This window comes from Heterocephalus glaber, unplaced genomic scaffold, assembly GCF_053883595.1.
Source record: "Heterocephalus glaber isolate CG9 unplaced genomic scaffold, H.glaber_assembly_v1.0 deba00001666, whole genome shotgun sequence".
NCBI classification, from domain to species: domain Eukaryota; kingdom Metazoa; phylum Chordata; class Mammalia; order Rodentia; family Bathyergidae; genus Heterocephalus; species Heterocephalus glaber.
Genome location: NW_028258406.1, coordinates 13,966,996 through 13,990,193, shown reverse-complemented (window position 1 = coordinate 13,990,193; position 23,198 = coordinate 13,966,996). Strand labels below are relative to the sequence as shown.

Genomic DNA, 23,198 nt, shown 5'->3' with positions numbered 1-23,198 from the left:
CTGAAGAATGTCATAGCCTCTCTATAAAGCAAGAAATTAAAGATGAAAATTTTCTCTTTACAGGGTGAATATTGAACAATGGCTTAATAATTAACATTTTAAAATTTGCTATACAGCAGGAACCATGTAATAGTATATTGAATAATAGTAATTGTAATTATTGAAAATAATTACAACAGATCCTGAAATTCTTAGGAGATAGGTTCTAAAACACTTAAAAATTCCTCAAATCACAGATACCTTTATAGTACAGAATTTCTCCTACAAAATACAGTGAAGTACCACTAAACACTTTTAATGGGCCCCTTAAGACTTTTATATTTCTATAAATAGAGGACCAGACTAATTTATAAAGCTATAATATAAATTCTGTCTGGAAAATTTATTTAAAAAGTTTGTGAATTGCTTTTCCTTATACAACACATGGTAAAAGCATTCATATCACAGTTCCAAGCCACTACCAATGCAGCATTCCCACTCCATAATTTATCCCAAATTTATGTTTTTCTGTGTAAACATTATCTATTTCTTAGATTTTTAAAACATTTTCTTCCTTTCTGTGCCAACACTATTTGCTGATTGGGTTTAGCTCTCTCTCTCTCTCTCTCCTTTCTCTCTCTCTTTTTCCTGTTTGTTCCTTTTACTAGTAGGGAATATTTTCCATAAGACAGTTTTTTGTGCTGTACAAGGTATATAAGGTATACAGGGTATACTGATGGAAAGATGAGCTAAGAACCACAAAGTCAGGCAGAGATGAAAATGCTTATTGCTGAAAAGGCTCCAATCCAGACAAGAGATTCACTCTGCAAACCAGCCTCCTTAGTGTTTAAGATTCAGATGTTACCTTGACAGAATTCAAATTATTACATTATGTGGACCATTGGAGTCACTTATTAATGATCAAAATTATGCATGTTAGTTCTCTGAATACCTAATGTCTTATAATGATTTTTTTAAAGAATCTAATATAATCTATAAACAGCCTTTTTTGAGAGAGAGAAGAAAGGAGACTAAATTAGTGAGCCCTACTGTGAATTAGGAGCTGGTTTATGCTTTAATTTTCCCAGTAGCTTTTTTTTTTTTTCCTTTTTTTGGTATCTAACCAAGGGTTTTGTACACACTTACATTTGAAATATACCCCCTCCCAGAAAGTTTATGAGATAGATATATTATTCCTATTTATAGGAAACTGAAGCTTACACTTGTCCATTATTACACAGCTAATAATTGGCTTGAAAATAATTCAAAGCCAAATACATTGACTTAAATATATTGCAACTGGCAGGATAAAATGGATCTTTTTAAAAAATTTGGATTTTTGGGGGGGCTGGGGATTTAGCTCAGTGGTGCCATTACCTGCCTCATAAGCGCAAGGTCCCAAGTTCAATCCCTGGTACCAAAAAAAGTATTTTTTTTTAAAAGATAAGCTATTTCTTTAGTTTCCTCATGCTGAGAGCATAAACTGCCTCCCCTCCCCATACTCCACCCCCTAACCCTGGTGCCAAGAAAGATTCAACATTTCTGGGCCCTTCTGGAGGGCTAAAGCCTGGCTAAACCTACATATACATATTTTCTGGGTTTTGTTCTACCCCTTCTATAAATTGGAGTACTTCTGTGCACTTAAGGGGCAGGAAGACTAGCTGCCCTTCTAATTTGGCAAAATTATGTATTGTCATGGCTTGTATTTAGATGTTCTCCCAAAGCCTCATGCAGTTATAGATGGGTCTTTTTTGAAGGTGGCTGGATCTAGAGTGTGTGATACTGGGATTAAAGATGTGATGCTGGAACTGATTTAGGTGTGATGCTAGGATTAAGAGTGCCCCACTGTGCTCACTTTGGCAGGACATATACTAAAAAAAGTGTGTTCCACCCTAGGTGTGGGTGTTACCTGCCCTAAGGGCAGGTAGCCTGGATAAGACTATTAAGGAGACAGAAAAAGGGTCATTGCTGGTTGCTGTGGCTTGCTGCTTGCTACTTTGCTGCTTTGCTGCCTTCCTGCCTTCTGCCCACCATGAACTGTTTCTCCTCCTCCATGTCTCTCTGCCATGCCATCCTGTGTTGGAACGAGCCAATTATGGACTGAAACCTCTACAAACTATGAGTTACAATAAACATTTCTTCATTGAACTTTGGGTCAGTTATTTTGTGTCAGCAGTGAGAAAAGTAAGACATAAATAAACTCACTTTTCCATTTTTTATGGATTCTTTTTCATACTCTTCATGGTGAGTGGACAAAAGAAGCTGGATAGTTAGGTTCCATATTCAGGCCTTTGATTGAGCCTCACCCTACCCTCAATATCTCTCTTCTTGTCTTTCTGGTTTTTTATAGTTGAAAAGCAGAATATAAAGGTCTAAAGAAGTCTTAGATACCTCGTAATCATTTAATATTTGGATGGCAACTAGATAGAAAGAAAGAAAGAAAGAAAGAAAGAAAGAAAGAAAGAAAGAAAGAAAGAGAGAGAGAAAAGAAAAGAAAGAGAGAGAGAAAAGAAAAAGAAAGAAAGAAAGAAAGGAAGGAAGAAAGAAAGAAAGAAAGAAAGAAAGAAAGAAAGAAAGAAAGAAAGAAAGAAAGAAAGAAAGAAAGAAAGAAAGAAAGAAAAAGAGGAAGGGGAAAGAGAGAGGCAGGGAAGAAAAGGAAAGTTTTGAGAAGTAGTTCCCTTACTGGAGGAATTAGTATTTAGGGATAGTACTCAGGGGAAAATACATTGAGTTTAACTATTTAAGTATGTGTCTTTGTGTCTTCTGGGAAAGCTGGCTGCCTCCAGCAATCCATGTAGTGAGGTCTAGACAAAATCCCTTGTGTCCAGAGACATGATAGTTTAACCACCCAAAGAATTCACATTTGTGAGGTAAGGGTTGAAACAGTGCTGTAGTCTGGCAGCACATTTTGGGATCAATTCTTCCTTCAGCCTTGGAAAAAGCTGCAACAGTGAACTACCTACCCCCTTAGGTCCACTACAACCTTTAAAATGTGATGGAGGAATGAAAAAGAAATTAGATTTTAGTGACTGGAATTTATAGAGCACTCAAACACTGAAGCCTTAGCATATTAATATTCAAGGAAGGTTCTAAGCCTAAATTGATATTCAGTCTATTTTATTCCAATTTCAAATTACATTTTAAAGAAGGCAAAGGAAAAATTATATTCTGAAGCTCATTTTAAAATTATGTACATTTACCAACTGTATGAAAAAAGCAGATGCCAAATTGTTACTAAATCCAAGTGAAACTGAGATTAATTTTTATCTATAGTTACCTAGAGCAAACCACATATAAATATGATTAACATTTTATATTTGTAAATATCTATCTATATATTTATATATATTTACATATACAGATGTTCACGGATATCAGATGGCAACTGATTTCCATATAGTGATGTTTGTGATATTTTATTGAAAATAACACTCTTCAAAAGCATCACTTTTACTTAATTCCTAGGTCCAGTCTCTCCAAAACTTTTAATAATGGTATGAGATGTGTGAAAAATACAAAGAAGAAAAGTCTGTAAAAACAGGTAGTGCCAAAATCAAACTGAAAACTCAAGTAATGCTGAAGCCCCAAAGGCTGTTTGTGTACAGGAGCAAGCTACAATGGTCAGCCAGACTCACGCAACAGGCCTGGGCTCAGCTGCAAGGTCTATTAAAGGATTTTTTTTTCATCTTTGGTTTCTGCATAACCCTAAATAAATACATTCTTTACTAGAGGGGTGCATCCACTATATAGTATGGGCAAAGTTATTGGCTTCAGGGAGGAACCAAGTATTGAAATTGGCCGTGGACTTCACGATCTACAATGCCTCTGAGCCATGGTGTTGTTTGCTCAGGGAGAGGAACTGGCCGCAAGGAAGAGGCACTTTTTTCTTCTACCTCTGAATTTTAATGAGCAGAACCTATCAACAAAATCAGGACACTGCAAACCTTGACAGGTTTCAGGTCCCTTCTGAGGATCTGAGCCTGACATAGAACTTGTTAATTTAATATTAAAGAAACATGAAGCAAGGGCATGTTCCCAGGAGGCTCTTTCTCCTGGATACAGAGCAGTTGAAGTTACATCACACAGCCTGCTTTTTCCTGCCCTGTTGTCTCATGACACTCTGAAACAAAGGGAATCTTTTGCAGTTATATAGATAATACATAATAGTTACTACCACAATTAGCAAATACACACCACAGGTTATATACTGGGAGTGTGTGAATTTGGAATTTAATTTTGTCCTTAAAATGATTTCCTTGCCATAAATCACGAAAGCCACCACCTTTGGCTGCCAGCCTTCTGAAGAACTATGGGAGAGCAGGCTTTTTCCTTCAATGCCAGAAGTGCTAGAACTCAGAGTTCACTGCAGAGCCTGCCCTGCTTCTGGTTTTATCTAGCTGTACATTGGTGGTAAAATGTTTAGTAGTGGCAAGTCCTTTAGTATTACTTTGAGTTCTCTTGATTTATTTCACTGACAAAAAGCCTGTTTTCCATCTGTCTGCATCAATGACTTGACTGAGAAAACGGAAGCACAAAATGGATTCTATTCCTTGTGAATTATTAAAGCAAGATGTCAGCAACTATAAATCCTGATAACGGATGGCAGCCTCAGAAGCAGAGGGAAAAGACCCAATCTGTACAGCCTAGTGGAAAAAGGGAAAGAAAGAAAATCACTTCGTGAATGGAAAACTGAAGACATCCCTGTTTAGATTTAGAATGTGGGTTTTGAGGATATCTTCACAATCAACCCAAATCAGAACCACACCATAAGTCCTTTTTAAAAAATTGCTGGATAAAGTTTTACATTGTTCTTTTTGGTCTTGTTCTTTCCTTAACATCCTAATAGGTTGAGACAGAGTCATCTGGAATGACTCAAATTACATGTTTCAGAAAAAAAGCTTTTGACCTCTTAATATGGATACTTCCTAAACCTTCTGTCAAAACTGTAAAAAAAAAGTATATAAATGAAATGAACTTGCTACTTTAACTATCAGATGAAACAAAAATAAAGAACGGTGAATATTATTATGAAATGCATGTGAATCACATTATCTCTCTCTGTAGTTCTAATTCATTATCAATTCATTTGGCAAGCTTTTGCCTGGGTCTCACAGTACAGTAACTTCTTCTTAGTTCTTTTTGAAGTAAATACTCTTGGGATGTACTTAGAATTTTTGGCCAGCAAAAGGATAAGAAAAAATGTCTTTACTATAGCATTAACCAAAATTTTTCTATTCCATCAGTTTATTTTCATCTATTCTATACAGTACTAGTAAATGTCAGAAAGCAGCTAAATATTAATAATGTATTTTGTTTCAAGAAATACCACAAGCTCTGCAGTTTCCAAGTGGACTTATAGCTTAATGTCAAAGAGAACAGACTACCAGATGCTAGGTCTGGTGCTGTCAGGTCTGAGTTGGGAGGTGCCCTTTGCCTCTCTGAACCTTGGAAATGCTGCATTTTCACAATTCTGAGAGTGAATGCCTGCTTAAGTTGTGTGGCCTAGTTACCTCACTCACTCATTCTACTCCAGACCCTGCCTCAGTGTTACTACTTTGGTGAGCTTTATAGTTCCAGAGTAATCTGGGGTATGCGTCTCATTCTATCCTTCCCAGTGTATGACTAATGAAGATTTAAACAGCTCCTCGTAATGCTAGTCCCCAAAGCCAAGCCATAGTGGATGTTTCCCAAAGGTTCCACCCCATGTCGGGGATATGGAGGTATCAATGCACAAAGAGTAGTCAGAAGGCCATTTTTGAATGCTGACACTGGGCATTTTTCCTCAGTGTTGAACAATTCTTCGATTCCTGTCTTGCACTTTGGCCCTGAGCTTTGCTAACTGTGACTTTGGGCTTTGGTCCTTGTGGGATTCTTCCTTTGACTTCCACCTTGTTTCAACAGCAGGACTGCCTACTCTGATCATCAGCTGTGTCCTTGGTCAGATTTCTTGTGTGCATTCCCTTTAGCTTTCCTGCTGTTTTTTCCCCACATCCTGGCCTGAGCTCCTGAGGCCATTTAAAAATCCATAGTGGTTGTTGATGCTATATTCTGGAAGAGAGAGCTGAAACCAGAAAGGCTTGTTTTCTAACATTCTTCCTCTACCAGGTAAGAAAGACTAAAAAACTGTATTTTCCCCTTCTGGACTGCATAGGTATGTTATAAAGATTAATGTCTGTGAAGCCTGTGGATTAATGTGAAAAGCAACTATGTAGAAGATTGCTAAACTATTGCCTTGGCAACATCTCCACATTAGGAAGAAATCTATAACATAAGCTGTAATTATAAAGGAAGGAGGCTGGGTTTGTTTTAGCAAATGGTATACTTCTAGGTGCCTCTTATTCCCTTCAAATGAGCCATTGTGGGAAACTGTCAGCCATTTCATTTATTTCAGCAACAATTCCTGTCCCCCCAAAATATTGCTTGGAATGAGTTTTTAAGTTTCCCTTTTTGGCTAGTAACACTTTTAAAAAATATATTATTGATGGTAAAATGCCTTTGTCCTACTAGGGTGGCCCTGAATTTAAGATCACCAAATCTGGAAAGTTAGCCATTAGTTTAGGAAATATTGGAGAGACACACACACAGAAAGATATTTATCTATGACTGTAACTATTAGACCTGATTGCAAAGTAATAAAGTAGAAGTATATGTTTGCAGGATTATTGGACAGGTGTATATAAGAGAATAAGAAAGAAAGAAAAAATATCTTAAGTATTCTAACTTGTTTGTGGAGTAGTGACTTTATCTCTCACAGAACAAAGAAAAAACAATTTGAACAGGCTGTGGCTGCTACATCTCTCACCTTGTCAGGAAAATTTCTCATCTTCAAGTTTTGATTGGAGACTTTCCAAAATACAGATGATGCTGTCAGCTGGAAGGTGGAAGGTTCTGTGGGACAGACCCCAGAAATGTCTTTCCTCCATCTAGGGTTCACATAGTCTTGTCATCATTTCCAATTTCAGCTGCTGCAGAAGATCAGCCAACAGACAGGAATGGGCACAGACTCATCAACAGTTTCAACTGGATTTTTAAGGGAAAAGTCAGTTTGCAAACTGGTCTATTTCCCCCTAAGTTGCAAGATATATCCCTCCCCATCCCAAGTAAGTTTCCCTCTCCTATTTCCACTAGTCTTTATTTACATTATTCTCTTCCTCTGACATCTTTCCACTTCCAAAAAGGTAAGAAATTATTTTTGGCTTCAAATATGATGCTGCCCCTTACAGGGCCTCTAAATGCAGTCGTCTAGGGGAAGGTAGATTATTACAGATCAACAGCTCCCTGGATACTAGCCATGAAGAATAAGAGACAGAAGAGTAATTTTGCTAGCCATAGAAAGAAAACTCTGTAAATCAAGAGAAATAAAAGTCTCCCTCCCTTCCCTCTTCCTGAGGAATCTAGTTGTTTTCTTTTCCACTGTCAGACAATTCCATTTGCAGATGCCTATAAAGGAGACAGAAGCATTCCTGCTTTGTGAATTCTGGTGTTTCCTAATGTTGTACCCTGTTGTACCCTGTGTGATTTCTGGCCAACATTAACAATAGGCTGAATTACCTTGGTTTGCAATATTCCCTAGATCCCAACAGGGCTGCCTATCAGATTCTTCTGAGGACCACTTGAGTGTAACTCAGAACGTAGACATTCAGACTATAATGTTGCTCCTAATTCTCAGTGGCACTATCTACCTTTTCATCCTGTAATTGCCAGAGTTACCTCCCCAACTTGCCAGGACTACTGCCAGTTTTCCACATTTCAGAAATTATCTCTGTGTATGTCAGTGTATACTAAGGTTCTATGTTCACATTTTTTAAAATCAGTCCTAATTTATCTAGTAGATTACTAAATTATTTCAGAGTGAATTAGTTGGGTCTGTTTTTCTGTTGCCTAAATTAAATTCACTGTAACAATTGCTTATGGAATCCTTGCTAAAGACAGATATAAAGGCTGCAGAGATTATGTTAAAAAGTTAAGACATAATTCATATTCTAACTGGATAGGTAATTCAAATATGTAAAGGAGCATAATACAGAGTAGGGTAAGGTGTGTCATAAGACACATTAAAAAAAATGTTCATTTAATACTATGTATAGCCAGGAAGGGGATTCTAATTAGAAAAAGGATGAACAGCACAAAGAAGGAAAAGGACTCTCTAAAACACTCTTTATTTTAAAAAATGGCTAAACTTGAATTCTGAGAGGGGTTTCTGCTCTTCTGGCTATACTGGGTCCCTTTGAATAGTGGTATGTCTGTCTGTTTTCAGAGTATAAGAATACATAGGATGTTTCAAGGTATAAGTGTATATTAAACAAGGGTATAACACATTATTTTTATGTTAGAAAATAATGAAGAAAGCCAAAGAGAAGAAGAACCACCCCAGGCCATCTGACTCATTTTTCAAATTGACAGAGATTCTTTCTTCGAACAGAAATTTTACTCTACCTGGAAGACAGGTATTTTCCTAAGTAGATCCAGAAGTAATTCATCCATTTCTTCCTGACTCAGCAGCTGATTTATTCTTCAAACAACTTTGACCAACTTTCATATAGAAGTAGAAATCTGCTTCCCTTCAATCTCCACCAGATGGACATCGCAATTCTCCATCAAAGTCCTCATATATTTGGAAACATGTACAAAGCCACTCATCTTACTGCCCAGTTCACCCCTCCCTATATTGCTCTTCTGCAACTTAAGCACTACCAATTCCCCTTACAATCCTTTTATTTTTATTAAAATGTAAAAATAATTGACTACTGTAGAAAATCTAAAAATGTATAAAAGAAACAACTCTAGGAGTGTGTGCTCTAGCTAGAAAAAAATAAATGATGTGGACACCATCCGAAGCACAAAGAGAGATGATGAACTGGGTACCAATGACATTGAGCAGCTGACTGATGATGGAAATAGAGGAATAAGAGCCATAGGAGATGGTCCAGGCCCAGAATAGAGTTTGTGCCACAACCTAGAAGTAGGAAAGTGCATGTTGTTTAGAGAACGATGAGAGTTCAATTTCACAAATGTTTTATATGAGAAAATGATAGAAGATGAAACTATAGATCTAGTGGGGCAGAAACCCAATTCAGAAACACTTTATCTGTGAAGCAAAGATACTTTACTTTTGTTTTAAAAGTAATGGGGATTACATGCCATCGATGGGTCTAAGGAATGAGATAGCAAGATAAATTTTTTTTCTGAAAGGTCACTTTACTGGCAAGGTGCAGAAAGAAATGAAAGAGCAAGCTAGGATCAAGAAAACATCAATTAGGAGGTTATTGCAGAGAGAGGAATGGGGAAAAGCCAGAGTGGCAGGAGTGTGGAAATGGAAAAGAGAAAAAATTCTTAGGAGGCAGAATCACTATGACTGATGTTTAATAACAATTTAGGGGTGAAAAGTTCTTGGAATTGAGCACATTGGGCAATTTGAGGAAGTGAAAGATATTCAGCATGTCTAGATTAGAGCTCATTTCAAGGAAGAGGTAAGAAATGAGGCTAGAGATAGTATTCAGCCTGGTATATGTCCTTAAAACAAGGGTAAAGAAATTGGAATATCATTCTCAGGTCAAAGTGAAAGCTTTGAAAAGTGGTCAGCAGAAAAGTGTCATAGATCAGAGTTCCATTTCCAAAGAGCTCAAGTCACCATGACTGGAAAGAGGGATAAGATGGAAGGTAGGGGGAAGTTAAGAGTATTACAATCATCCACATGAAAAAATACAGTATGTTGGATAAGAGTGATAACATTGGAGAGTGGAGGATGAGAAATATCTAATGTGAACTCCAACAGGAGTTAGTTATTAATGTGATTAAAATATTATAACATAATCATATATAACATCCACTACACATTTACTATGTGCCTAGCACTGTGTTCAGCAGTTGGCAGAATGAGGTCAGAAGAGAAGCCATTGGTAATTTTCAGAATTTTACTTTGCTCAACACAAGAGGTAAGGGAAGGTTGAAAAGGAAGAGCACTTCTATTTGAGGTAGAATTGTTACTGAATAGTGATATATACATGTCTAATGCACAAGAAAGGTACTAGGGTGGCAGTTGAACCATTGAGAGTAAATGAAATTCCAGGCAGAATGTATAGGCCGAGAAGGGACCAAATTCTAGAGTAAAACACTGAAAAGCAAATTCTGTGATTTTGCCTATTGAACCAGAACTGGCACTTAAACCTATACTGGACAACTGTTTCTAAGACTCAACTTTCTAAAGAGAAGTATCAGTCATTTTTCTCAAAAGTTATTCCTAGGGATTACTAAGACTTAGATTTGCCCCTAAAAAACCACCCTAAGGTGGATTTACCATGAAATTAATAAAACTTACATTTTAAGGTCTATCATCTGTTGAAGTTTTTGATGGGAACTTAATAATGTATTAACAAATCATATGTTTGATAATATTTGTAAAAGTAAAATATAGTACTATTGCAGATTTGGCTCCAGACCACTGTATAAAGCAAATATAACCATAAGTCTTGTCACATGAATTTTTTGATTTCTCAATGCACATAAAAGTATTTTAATACTATACTATAGTCTATTAAGTGTATAATAGCATTGTGTTTTAATAAAATAACACTCATACTTTAATTTAGAAATACTTATTGCTATAAAAGGCTAACCATCATCTGGACTTTCCATAAGCCTTAATCTTTTTGCTGGTGAAGGGTGTTGCTGGGATGATGGCTGTTGATGGTTAGGGTGGCTGTGGCAATTTATTAAATTAAGACAACAATGAAATTTACTACATCAATTAACTTTTTCTTTCAAGAAAAATATCATTAAAGCATTTGATGCTATTTAGTAGCACCTAACTTCTTTCAAAATTGGAGTTAATCCTCTCAAACCATGCCACTGCTTTAGCAACTAGCAATTTTATGTAATATTCTCAATCCTTTGTTGTCATTTCAACAATGTTCACACCATCTTCTAGATTTCTAGCATCTAGTTCTCTTGCTATCTCTACTACATCTGGAGTTGTGTGTTCCCCACTGAAGACTTAAATCCTTCAAAGTCAGCCATAAGGTATGGGATAAGCTTCTTCCTAACTCCTGCTGATATTTTGACCTGCAGCCATTAATCAGAAATATCCTTAATGGCATCAAGAATGCTAAACTCTTCCCAGGTTTTCAATTTACTATGCCCAGATGCATTAGGGAAATAACTATATATGGCAACTAGAACCTTATAAAATTAAAGTTAACACTTGAAATTCCAAATTACTCCTTGATCCATGGGCTGTAGAATCAATGTTGCATTAGCAGGAATGAAAATAACATTAATCCCATTGTACTTCTCCATTGGAGTTCTTAGGTGACCAACTGCATTTTCAATGAGCAATATTTTGAAGGGAATCTTTTTCTGAGAAGCAGGTCTCAACAGTGGACTTGAAATATTCAGTAAACCATGTAAGCAGATGTGTTGTCATCCAGGCTTTGTTGTTCCACTTATAATGCAGAGGAAGAGTAGGTTTAGTAAAATTCTAAGCCCCCCAGAACTTTTAAATGGTGAATGAGCATTGGCTTCAACTTAAAATCACCAGCTGCATTAGCTCCTAACAAGAGGGTTAGCCTCTGTCCTTTGAAGCTTTGAAACCAGGACTGCTGTCTCCTCTCTAGTTATGAAAGCCCTATGTGGCATTTTTTCCAATATAAGGCTGTCTCATGTACATTAAAAATCTATTGTTTAGTTTAGCCAACTTCATCAAATAGCCTGATATTCTTAATTACTGAATGTAGCTTCTATATCAACACTTGCTGCTTGACCTTGTACTTTAATGTTATGGCAACATTACATTCTTTCCTTTAACCCTCAAGAACCAACATCTGTTATCTTCAAACTTTTCTCCTGCACCTTAGTGACCTCTCTCAGATTCACAGAATTGAACAGTTAGACTGTGGATTAGACTTTGGATTAGGGAAATCTGTAACTGGTTTGATCTTCTATCCAGACCACTGAAATTTTGCTCCATTTCAGCAATAAGGCTGTTTCACTTTTGTATTAATCCTGTGTTCACTGGAGTAGCACTTTGCCTTTTCTTCAAGAATTTTTCCTTTACATTCGTAACTAGGCTAATTAGCAGGAGAAAGACACCTAGCTTTTGTCCTGTCTCAGCTTTTAATATGCTTTCTTCATAAAGCTTAATCATTTCTAGCTTTTAAGCCACACAAATCTTCTTTTCACTTGAATATTTAGAGGCCATTGTAAGGCTATCAACTGACTTACTTTCAGTTTTGTTGTGTCTCAGGAACTGGAGAAGCCAGAGATGGGGAAAAGAGATGGAGAAATGGCCAGTGAGTAAAGCAGTCAGAACACATCCAATATTTATCAAGTAAGTTTGCCTTCTTATATGGGCAAGGCTCATGGAGCACCAAATCAGTTATGACAGTAACATCAAAGAACGCTGATCACAAATCACTGTAACAGATACAATAACAATGAAAGGTTGGAAATAATGTATGAATTACCAAAATGAGACACAGACACAAAGTGAGCACATGCTCTCAGGAAAATAGCTTTGATAGACGTGCTTGAAGCACAGTTTCAACAAACCTTCAATGTGTAAAAATATGTAGTAAGTAGAAAAAGCAATAAAGTGAAACATAATAAAATGAGGTACACCTGTACAGTACTTCAAATAAAATGTTAAGAATACTCCAACTACTCCCCATCACATTTTCTAAAAATATTTGATGTAACTATAATGTTTTTGAATTTTTCTGAGAGGATGTTGAGTTGGGAGTTCATTTAGTTTGGCTTCAGTGGGATATATTTACATAGTTAATAGTCACTTTCATGTATAGTTATTTTCAGCTCCTCTGGTGTAGGATTGGCTTCCAGGATGTTCCTATTATTTTCCACGGCAATTCACTCAGAATCATGATAAGAGAACACATGGCCAGAGGACATATGATAATGGGGATATTTGTATTTGGCACTGAAAATATATAGGTAGCAAAAAAAGGACAAAGGTGGGAGAAGAGTAGGAAGGGGAGGAAGAGGAGGAGGGGGAGGAGGGGAGAGGAGGGGGAAGAGGAGGAGGAGGAGGAGAAGTGAAATGTTTGGAGCCAGAGGCTAATCTTTGGAAATTCTTCCAAACCTTACAAATCATATATGAAAAAAATTTAAGGTTTCCCCAAGTTTGATAAAAAATATTTAAAATGTGTGTGACCTTCCTATAATGAGTTGTTAAGCTGAAAGAAACAGTTTAAAACATTATCAACAATGAAAGCAATTTTTATAAACCAAATCAGACAATAGACAGGATTGTTTTTATATTAATTCATAGAAAGTATTACAGTAGCCATTGTCATATGGAGAGTCAAAAGGTAAAAATATACAGCCAAGGGCCGGGGATTTAGCTCAGTGGTTTTGCCACCTGCTGTGCAAGCGCAAGGACCAAGTTCAATCCCCAGTATCAAAAAACAAAAAAACAAACAAACAAATATACAGCCAAAAATATACTTAGGTAATTATTTATTTAAAAATGTAAATCTTTCTGAATTTTTTTTACATTGGTGATACTTGTCAATTTTCTAAAATGTATAACTGATTATGATCTTGAATTTAAAATATAAAACATTTAAATTCAACAGTATCACTTTTATGTTAAATATTATTGGTCTAACTACAGCAAATAAGAAGAAGAGATTGTCAAATCAGATACAATAACAAAAAAAACCCTACATACTGTCCATAAGAAACCTATTTTAAATATGAAAAAATAGTCTTAGAAAGGACATTGTTTCAAGTTTATTTATTACTTTCCCTCCCTCCATCTCTTGATCTCCATAATAGGAAGTAGGAAGATAGATCCTCAACAAAGTATGTTGTAAAGGAAAGAATTAGCAGGGATAAAGAAAGTCATTTTATACTGACAAAGGAACCAAAGAAGCAAGAGGACATGACAATTATAAATATTTCTGCACCTATTAGCAGAGCTTCAAAATCATGAAGAACCAAGTGGGAAAAGAGATAAATTCACTGGATTATGGATATATCCCTGCAAAAGTTGGATATTTCAACTTTTTTCCTAATAATTTACAGTAGGGAGAAAATCATTAAATATATAGAAGATTTGAACAGCACTGTCAACATTTCTGACCTAATTGATCTTATGAAAGAGACCATCCAACATCAACAGAATACACATTTTTTGTTTTTCCACAAATGTACATGAAACATTTAGCAGATATATTAGTTTCCTAGGGTTATTACAACAAAGTACAAAAAACTATGTGATATGGCTTGGATAGGGTTTAAATGTGTCCCCAAAAATGTTCAATATTGGGAGCTCCCATAAAAACTAAGAGGTGAGGCCTAGTGGGATATCCTTATGTCTTTGGGAGTGTGAGACAGTTCTTGTGCAACTTTTTTGTAGCTCTCACAAGAAGCTTACTATAATAGGAGCAGGTTGTCCTCCCTTGTTCTCCACACACACACTTTCTCTGTTTCCTGGTTCACTGTGTGATCTTTCCTTCACTTGTGCTCCACTATCAGCCATCAACTGTACCATGGGTAGACCAGAAACAAGACCCGTGCCATGCCATTTAGAGCTTGAATCTCTAAAACCATGAATTAAATAAATTTCTTTTATATGTAAGTAGCCAATGTCAGGAATTTTACAATAGTAACAAAAACCTGACTAATAACTGAGTGACTTAAAACAACAGAAAATTATGACGATTTGAGGTGGAGTTGAGGCAGTGATGCTAGTGTTGGGGAGTGATTGCAAATACAGATTAACATTAGCAGAGAGGTTTGACTGAACAGAGACTATAATAAATACATTGTTTGCAGACTCATATCAAAACCCTATTGATGAGTAGCAAAAGACAAGTAAGTGTCATCTGGTGGTAGAATTATAGGGGCAAATGAGTTGATGTACTTCAGTGTACAGCTGCATATGGTAGCAGGCTTTAAGTCAGAATCTAATGATTATTTTAGTTTGTGTGTGGACTGCCCATTTTTTTTTTATCACTTCTATTTGTGGCTCTTCCCACACTGTGCACTTATCACAATTTTGGTAAGACCACAAGCTGACTCTAGCCAAAATAAATAAAAAACAATTGTCACTGGAGAGCTTCTTTGAAAGGGGGGAAAGACCCCTTTGAAAAGGGGGAAGACTCTCAGACTGCTAACAAAAATAAAGTTGCATTTAAAAGAAAATGCCGAGTCCTACTTTAACTATGGATTCACGGCAACAAGCAATTTACATTCTCCAACCCACTTGTATATGTGGTGACTGGCTATCCAACAAAACTATGAAACTTTCAAAACGCTTTGTCACATGGAGACCAAGCACCCTACATTAAAAGACCTACCTTTGGAGTCTTTCAAATGAAAAAAAAAAACATGAACAGAAACAATTAGGCCACTAATTCATCAAATGTGCCTGACCTGAAAACATCATTATTATTGGCTAACCATATTGCTAAAGCTAAGAAGCCCTTTATTTTTGGTGAAGAGTTGATCCTGCCTGCTTCTGAGGACATTTGTTGCAAATTTTTAGGAGAGGGTATAGTTCAAAAGGTGGCACATGTTCCTCTTTGGCTACCACCCTAACCAGAAAAACTGATGAAATAGTAGGTGATATTGAGGCACAATTGCTAGAGGATTAACGAGTCACTGAGATAAACACTCCAGGTTAACAAGTCTGATGGTGACAACAAGACAACAACGCCTATTTTTATGTGATATATTTTTCAAGGATGTGTTTGAGGATATGTGCACTTGTTTCCAACCAACACTATAGCTGCTGAACTAGTCAAGTCCTTGAGTGATTTACATATCAGAAAAACTGAATTGGTCATGAGTGGATGGCTTTCTGGTTTCACTACTTATGTCATTCAGAGGCTGCTTCTGAATATAAATCTACGCACTGTGCCATCCATAGAGAAATGCTGGCTAGCTGAAAAATGTCACCTAAACTTAACAATCCTTTGTTAGGATATGACTAAAGTTATCAACTACATTAAAGTATATGTCCTTAACTCACATCTGTTCACATAGCTCTATGAGAAAAAAAATGCAGAGCACAATGTCTTATACACAGAAATGAAATGGCTTTCTAAAGGTAGATCACTGGCTACAGTGTTTGAGTTATGAGAGCTAGTCCAGAGATTTCTTTCAGAAAAACAGTCAGCACTGGCAGTACATTTTAGTGAAACAGAATGGATCACAAATTTTCTGACACTAGAAGAGAAATAAATTTTTACTTTCTAATAGTAGGTTCACTGTGTTTTCCGCGCCACAAAATGTATTGAGTACAAATTAGAATTCTAAATGCAGTGCTGTAGATTTCGTTTTTAAAAGGAATTTTTGACCACATGTCATCAACAAATAGACTATCTTTTTAGGAACTAGAACATTTTTGTCAATTCTACCTTTTATTGATGTAATAAAAAGTAGAGAATGGCTCAATAGTGTCAGTTCTACTTGAAAGTATCAGTTGTACTTAAGTTAATGTGTAGACTCAGAAGGAGACTTCTGTCTTGATATCCTTTTTTATAGCACTAATACTTTTACAAAGCAAAGCTATGGAAATGTTGTCTTATTATTTGGACTCTTGACTTTTCCACTGTCATATATAAGCCTTTCCAAATTAAATTTCTTTTTAATAAAATTTTGTCAAGCTTCATAGATTTTTTTAAAAAGTACTCCAAACTTATACACAATCCCACAATGTTTTTAATCTCTTTTCAACTTACCCACTAGTGAAATTAATAATTTCCAAGCAGTTCTATCAATGCTTTTCATTATATTTTTATAACAAAATCTGGCTCTTTCCAGTCTCAGAGAGCAGATAGGCCAAATCACATGCACTGACTGTGCTTTTAGAATTGAAGTCAGAAACAATGAACCAGTTTATATATGCAAACAGAACTCACACCTAATTCATATAATCTCAACATCGTATCAATGCTCCAAGCCGAGACCACAACAGGGAAGGAGAGAGAATGAAAAAAGACAAGAGAAAGGCAAGGCAAGACAAGCACAAGATCATAGTATAGGTATTGATAACTTCAAAGAATTTTGTTAGATAAAGAAGATTTGAGCCAGGTGTGTGCTGGTATCATTCCTGCATACACCTGAATCCATCAACCTTCATACTCAGTTCCATCATTCTCATATATGGTTATGCAAACAAGTAACCTAATTGCTTTTTTTCTAGAAAGAACAAAAATATACTATATTTATTACATTTTAAGAAAATAATAAGTAGTATTAAATTGCAATACATAATATCAGCTCTATAAATTACCTTTCAGTCTCAAGTACTGTCCATTAAAGGACCAAAGGGAAAAAAAGGAGAGGGGAGCAAGAAAAGAAAGAAAGTAAGGAATAAAAAAGAGGAAAAAGAGAAAGAGTCAAAGATAATAAGAGAGGTAAAGAATAACAAAAAGGGAAGTCAAATACACCACTAAAAATAAAAGGAACAATTGAAATGAGTCCTAATAAGATACTTAATTTTTTGGTAAATATAAAATGCATCTCTTTCAATTTATTTTTACCTCTTCATTTATTGAATTGGCAATGATCTTTACATTTAAATGTTGATAATAAGAAATATATAAACATTTGAATTTTTAATAATATTTTAGTAGATATCTTAAAAATTAGTTTTCTGTAACTTTCAAATTCTAACAGTCGCATTTGATAAAATATACTAACTGCTTCTTGCATCATTTTTAAAGACATCATGACACAACAGCAGGCAGGGCTGAAATATAGGAGACTGGAAAATCTTGTAGTTTTTTTTATTTTCAAACTTTTTATATCTTCTCACCAAAGAATGGGGGGAGGGGCTCTGTGCTTGTATTCAAGGGTATATCATTTGTCATTCTGAAACAAACAAAGGAAAAAAAGATTACTGCTTCTCAGGTTTGTTAGTTAAAATACAATGAAGTGCTTCCTTTTGGGGTAGGGGAAGGTTCAAATGGTCAGCCACACCTGACACCTCCGATTTGTTCCTGTCAAATGAGTCTGTCAAAAGTTCAATCAAATGAATGGACAAAGGGAAAAAGCTGCTGGATGTGGTGGCCATTACTCCCCATGCTACCTATGCCAGTAACCAAATTATTATAAAGTTTGAAATCATCGAAATCCACCATAAAGGTTTCTTCCATTCTACATTAAGATCATGCCTTGGACTGCTCCAAATGGTCCAATCACTTAAATTTTCATTTCTTAATAGGTCAGATTTTTATGATCTTATGTTGGTATTAACAAAGTACAAAGTGCTCATTTCATTGCTGTAAAAAAAATTTACAGTGATATGCAGATGGTGCTAAGGTTTGAGGTAAAGATTCCCACCTCTGAAGAATAAGACACCCAGAGCACCCTTTAGCACAGACTGGAGCTCCCTAGGACAAGTCTGGAAGACACACTGACTAGTATTTTATCTCTTAGACAAATATTTCTTACAAAAGTAAATTATGAGCTACCTTAAAGAAACATTTTAAGATAACTATATTCTATCACATTTATTTTTTAAAAAGATCTAAAATTATGCTAAATGCCTTATCCTTTAAATACTTATACAGTTACAAAACCAAAATGAATTTACAATCTCATACTATAAAAGCATTGAAACAAAATTAGAAAAATTCAAATTTGTAATATTCATTTAATTTAATGGATGGTATTTATTTCATGAAACTCAATCTCTAATGTAGAGACACATAAGATCTGGTTTTAAAATATGTTTTCTCTCCCACCTATGAAAAAGTTTCTCCATAGTATATAGAATAAAGTCTAATTCCTTAGTGTGGCCTTCAATACATTTCTTCTAGTCAGACTCCTTTTCAACCTCATTTCTCAAGATGTCCACTGATCCTTCACAGACTTTCAACTTGATGACTTGCCATGTCTTGCCGTTCTTCCAGTGGGGGGGGGGGGGACAAAAAAACAGTTTTTGCATGTACCTGTGATTTTGCCAATGTGATCTTAGTCTCTACTCTTTTTTACCTAGCAACTCTCTAATCTTCCTCTCAGATTTACCTCCAATGTCTTCTACCTCATAAAGCATCTTCCAGTGCTCCAGATGTAACAACTTCACCCTCTTCCTTCCCTGCATTTACAGAGTATATTGATCATATTGTATTTGCTAGCTGTTTATCGATCTATATGCTTTACTATACTGTTAACCCTGAAAAACAACAAAAAATTCAGATTTATTGAGATATAATTAACATACCATACAGTTCACCCATTTAAAATGTATAATTGAATGGGTTTTAGTATATCACAGAAGTGTACAGGCACCATCACAAAGAATTTTAGAACATTTTTATCACCCTCAAAGGAAATTCTATGCCCATTTGTAGTCACACCCTGTCCACATCCCCAGCCCAAGCAAAATTTTATCTATGTCCTATCATTATAGATTTGCTTATTCTAAATATTTCATAGAAAGTAAATTACCTATTGTGTGATATTTTGTGTACATATAATTGTTAAAGGCAGATACTAAGGCCTATTCATGGAAGGAGTTAAGGAGCAGAGTATGTGAAGAGAATGAATTTGGAATCAGATAAGCCAAGTTAAAAACATCAACTCAGCTATTTACTAATTGTGTAACTTTGGGTAAGTCACTTTATTTCAGGGAGCTTGAATTTACTGATTTGTTAAATGAGGATAGATACTGTGAGGATTAGAAAAAAGATATGGAACCTTGCTAAAAAGGGTTTGCCCAATAAACACAAGTTTTTATCTCTGTATATCCATAGTATCTGGCATAGTAGACAGCAACATACGTTGATTAATTAATTTCTGAATGAGTGATGAAGAATTCTAATCCTTTTCCCTCAGAATGGCAATGGTCTTTCAACAACTTAGGGGAACTTCTAGCTTTATTTGCATATATTTTTCATCTAATAATAATTTTTACTTTTCCTATAACTGGACAAAAGAAGCCTGAATCATACCTGAACAATTCTCCTTAATACAAATGAGCAATACCTTCTAAATCATGAGTCAAAAGAGGTAAAGAAAAGTAAAGGCACAAAATACAAGTTTATCCAAAGTTTAATCACCAGTAAAAAATTAAACTATACCTAGAGATAACCAAATAAATTAGGAATTTTCCCCGCCGGAAGAACAATAAGGATCTTTCACCAAAAAACAAACAAACAAAAAACCAAAAAATCAAAAAACAAGAAACAAAAAAAAGGCAACAGTGTGCTAATAAAATTCCCAAAAATAAAAGGAAAATAGGTCATAATAATAAATTTAGTTGAATCATACCTATAATACAGGATGTAATGATTGAATCAACAGCCTGAAAGAAAACAAATAACATATTTTAAAATAAAAATGGTACACAAGTTAATTCAGCCTCTATGAGAGAGAAATGTGGCAGGATTTTAAAGAACAGATTTGATTTCCAAAAGATGATAGTGTAACTACATGAGTTTTCTGTAGGAATTAATTTTTCTAAAAAACTATAATCCTATAAATCATGGGAATAATTAAGAGGAAATTATCAAAGTTATGAAGTAGATAGGATCCATTATTAGCATAGAAATAAGCTGAACATTCCCATCTCAGATGGCTCTTGCTTTTTAATTTACCCAAATAAATTATTCCATGGCAATGTAAATGTTTGCCTTTCTGATTCAATTTTTGCCTATTAAAAATAATACAAATACATCAGTTCTTAGTAAATCTAGTTCCTTAGGCTGGTGGCCTGCTCACATATGTTCATAGACAAGCCTTTTTTTTTTTTGGTACCAGGGATCGAACCCTGGTCCTTCCGCTTGCTGGGCAGACAGCAGAACCACAGAGCTAAATCCTGGGCCCAGACAAGCCATTCTTAAACCTCATGTCATCACCTCACCTCCCTTTGTGAAAACAAATACAGTGGGCCCTACAGTTACAACTGGCCTGACATTCAAACAACTTGGGTTACAACTGGAATTTTAATTTTAACTTATGACCAAAGTCTCAAGTTATGACCTGAATGCCAGCCGCTTGTGCTTCCAGATGATCTCAGATACAGATTTAACTCTTAAAGAGTTCTGGAAGAAATATTACAACATTCTTTCCTGTGTGGGGTTAATTGAGAAATCCTGAGCCAATGTCTCTCTAAGGACACTGAGACCTGCCTGTATACAGGAGAGAGCCTTCAAAGGCTGTGTAGAGGAGACTGAACCTTCAATTGACCAACTTAGTTACAACCAACCCTCAGGAACAAACTAAGTTCGTAAGTCAAGGGTCCACTGTACCTTTCAGGAGACAGGAAAACCTGAGACTCTGTTTCTGATTTACCATATGATCCAGGTATTCCACTTGAGGGTATATATCCAAAGGAAATGAAATCAGTATATCAAAAGAGATACCTGAAGTTCTGTGTTTATTGCAGCACTATTCACAATAGCCAAGATATGAAATTAACCAAGATGTGTACATCAGCATATGAATGGATTTTTTAAATGTGGGTTATATGTATTAATTAATAATTATATATATAAATACTATTCAGACGTGAGAATGAAATCCTGTCATATTTAGCAAAATGGATGAAACTGGAGGATATTATAGTAAGTGAAATAAAGCAGACACAGAGTCAAATACTGCATGTCCTCACTCACAAAAAAGCTAAAACAGTTGACCTCCAAGAAGAGAGCAGAACAGTGATGACTAGAAGCCAGGAAGGGTAGGGAGGAATGAGAGCCTGGGAGGTTAGATAACAGATACAAAATAAAATTAGATAGCAAGAATAAATTCTAGTGCTATAGCACAGTAGGGTGACTATAATTTACAACAACCTATTATATATTTTATGAAGATGTATAAGAGAGTAGTTTGCAGGCCCTCAAACACAAAACAATGAAGCCCTTTGATAACAATATACTAAATAATATTTTTGTAAAGACATACAAGTTTTAAATTTAGATGGCATGGTAATTATGTTATTGTTGAGTAACTACCCTTACAGTCAGACCTGATTCAGATGTTTTCCGTATACTTCTCAGTAACTATTTACTCTTGACCCTCCTCAATGAGAAATTTCCTCCTCTCTTAAATTTAGGCTTAGTAATGGGCCTTGCTCCGGCTAACAGGATGTTAGAGGCATGAACAGAGACTTAAGTTGGGCTTGATTCACTGGGTTTGCTCTTTTGAACTCCTGCTTTTCATCATGAGAAGAGCATGCCATGGGTAGCCACTAGTTCAGGGACGATGACAGGCACTTGGTGCCAAGCCAGGCTAGATCAGCCAAAGTTCAGTTAACTTGGATGTATCTGCTAGAAATACATATTATTCTGTGCCACTATTTGCTAGACAACATTATTGTAGTATAGTTGATTAATACAGATGATGCTTATGTGCACCATACGCTATGCTTTTAGTTCCTAAAAATGGACTATATTTTTAAACTAGTAAGTCCATTTTTAAATTGAAATCAGTAGATTATTTCCTCACATAAATGTGCTACTTGGCCTAATGTTTGAAGTAGTATAATAGTTAAAACTGAGGACTCAAGAGTAATTCCTAAAACAAGGTATTTTTCTTTAGGCAAAATTCACCATGACATGTACTCCTTGAAGTTTTATTTGATAGGAAGATTTTTCTTTTCTACTGCTACTCATGTCACCCCTAAATGCCTGATGCCAGAATTTGTGGTAGAATCATCTATAAACCAGGATGAAATTTTTTCTTCTCAGGAGAGGCAACAGGGCATAAAGAACTCCCCATGGGGCCCTGGGTGTGAGCTAAGGGAGGAAAAGCAGTGAGTCAGCTTTCTAACCAGGAGAGTGGGAGCAAATCACCTGCTATTGTTTTATTACTACTTGTAGGATATGTTTAGGCCCAATTCCACATATAAACACTCATTTCTTGATGGAACCCCCCTAGGCACATCAAACTATATGAGCTAGATTTGAAACAATCAATTCATACTGGAAAATTTAGGTCACAAAGTCACTTTCAGACTTATGGTCAGGTATTTAGTTCTACCAGACCCCAGTAGCAAACCATGGTCTGTTTTTAAAAAGAAATAAAGTTCCTTAGCAGAGAGGTCATAGCCTTGGCCCAAAGTCCTAGGGGCTCAAAGTATAAATCTCTCATCTGGGCTTGCCAGGGGTTCCAGTCAGATTCTTTATCTGCCATACACATCTAAAGAACTTCTGGTTTAGAAACACTTCAATTACAGAGCCTTTTATATTGAAATCTGACTAACCATGGAATTTGGGGTTTTTTGTTTGTTTGTTTTGGTTTTGTTT

At 35.7% G+C, this 23,198-nt stretch overlaps 1 protein-coding gene across 10 annotated transcripts in view; it reads right to left on the bottom strand.

Annotated features, from left to right (window-relative positions):
• Positions 1-3,218: 3,218 nt before the first annotated feature.
• Positions 3,219-23,198, bottom strand: part of Lacc1 (laccase domain multifunctional purine nucleosidase 1) — a 59,459-nt gene continuing 39,479 nt past the window's right edge. For 2 of the 10 annotated variants that reach the window (XR_015445857.1, XM_087197318.1), the window contains exon 7: positions 20,236-20,254. Coding sequence is in view for 1 of the 10 variants with exons in the window: in XM_087197320.1 (XP_087053446.1) it covers positions 20,221-20,254 (34 nt within the window). In the remaining 9 variants the exon portion in view is untranslated. Of the gene's footprint in view, positions 4,623-6,781; positions 6,945-12,198; positions 12,224-20,220; positions 20,255-23,198 lie in introns of those variants that run through there. The other 8 variants (XR_015445859.1, XR_015445853.1, XR_015445856.1 and 5 more) reach the window with 8 other exon arrangements.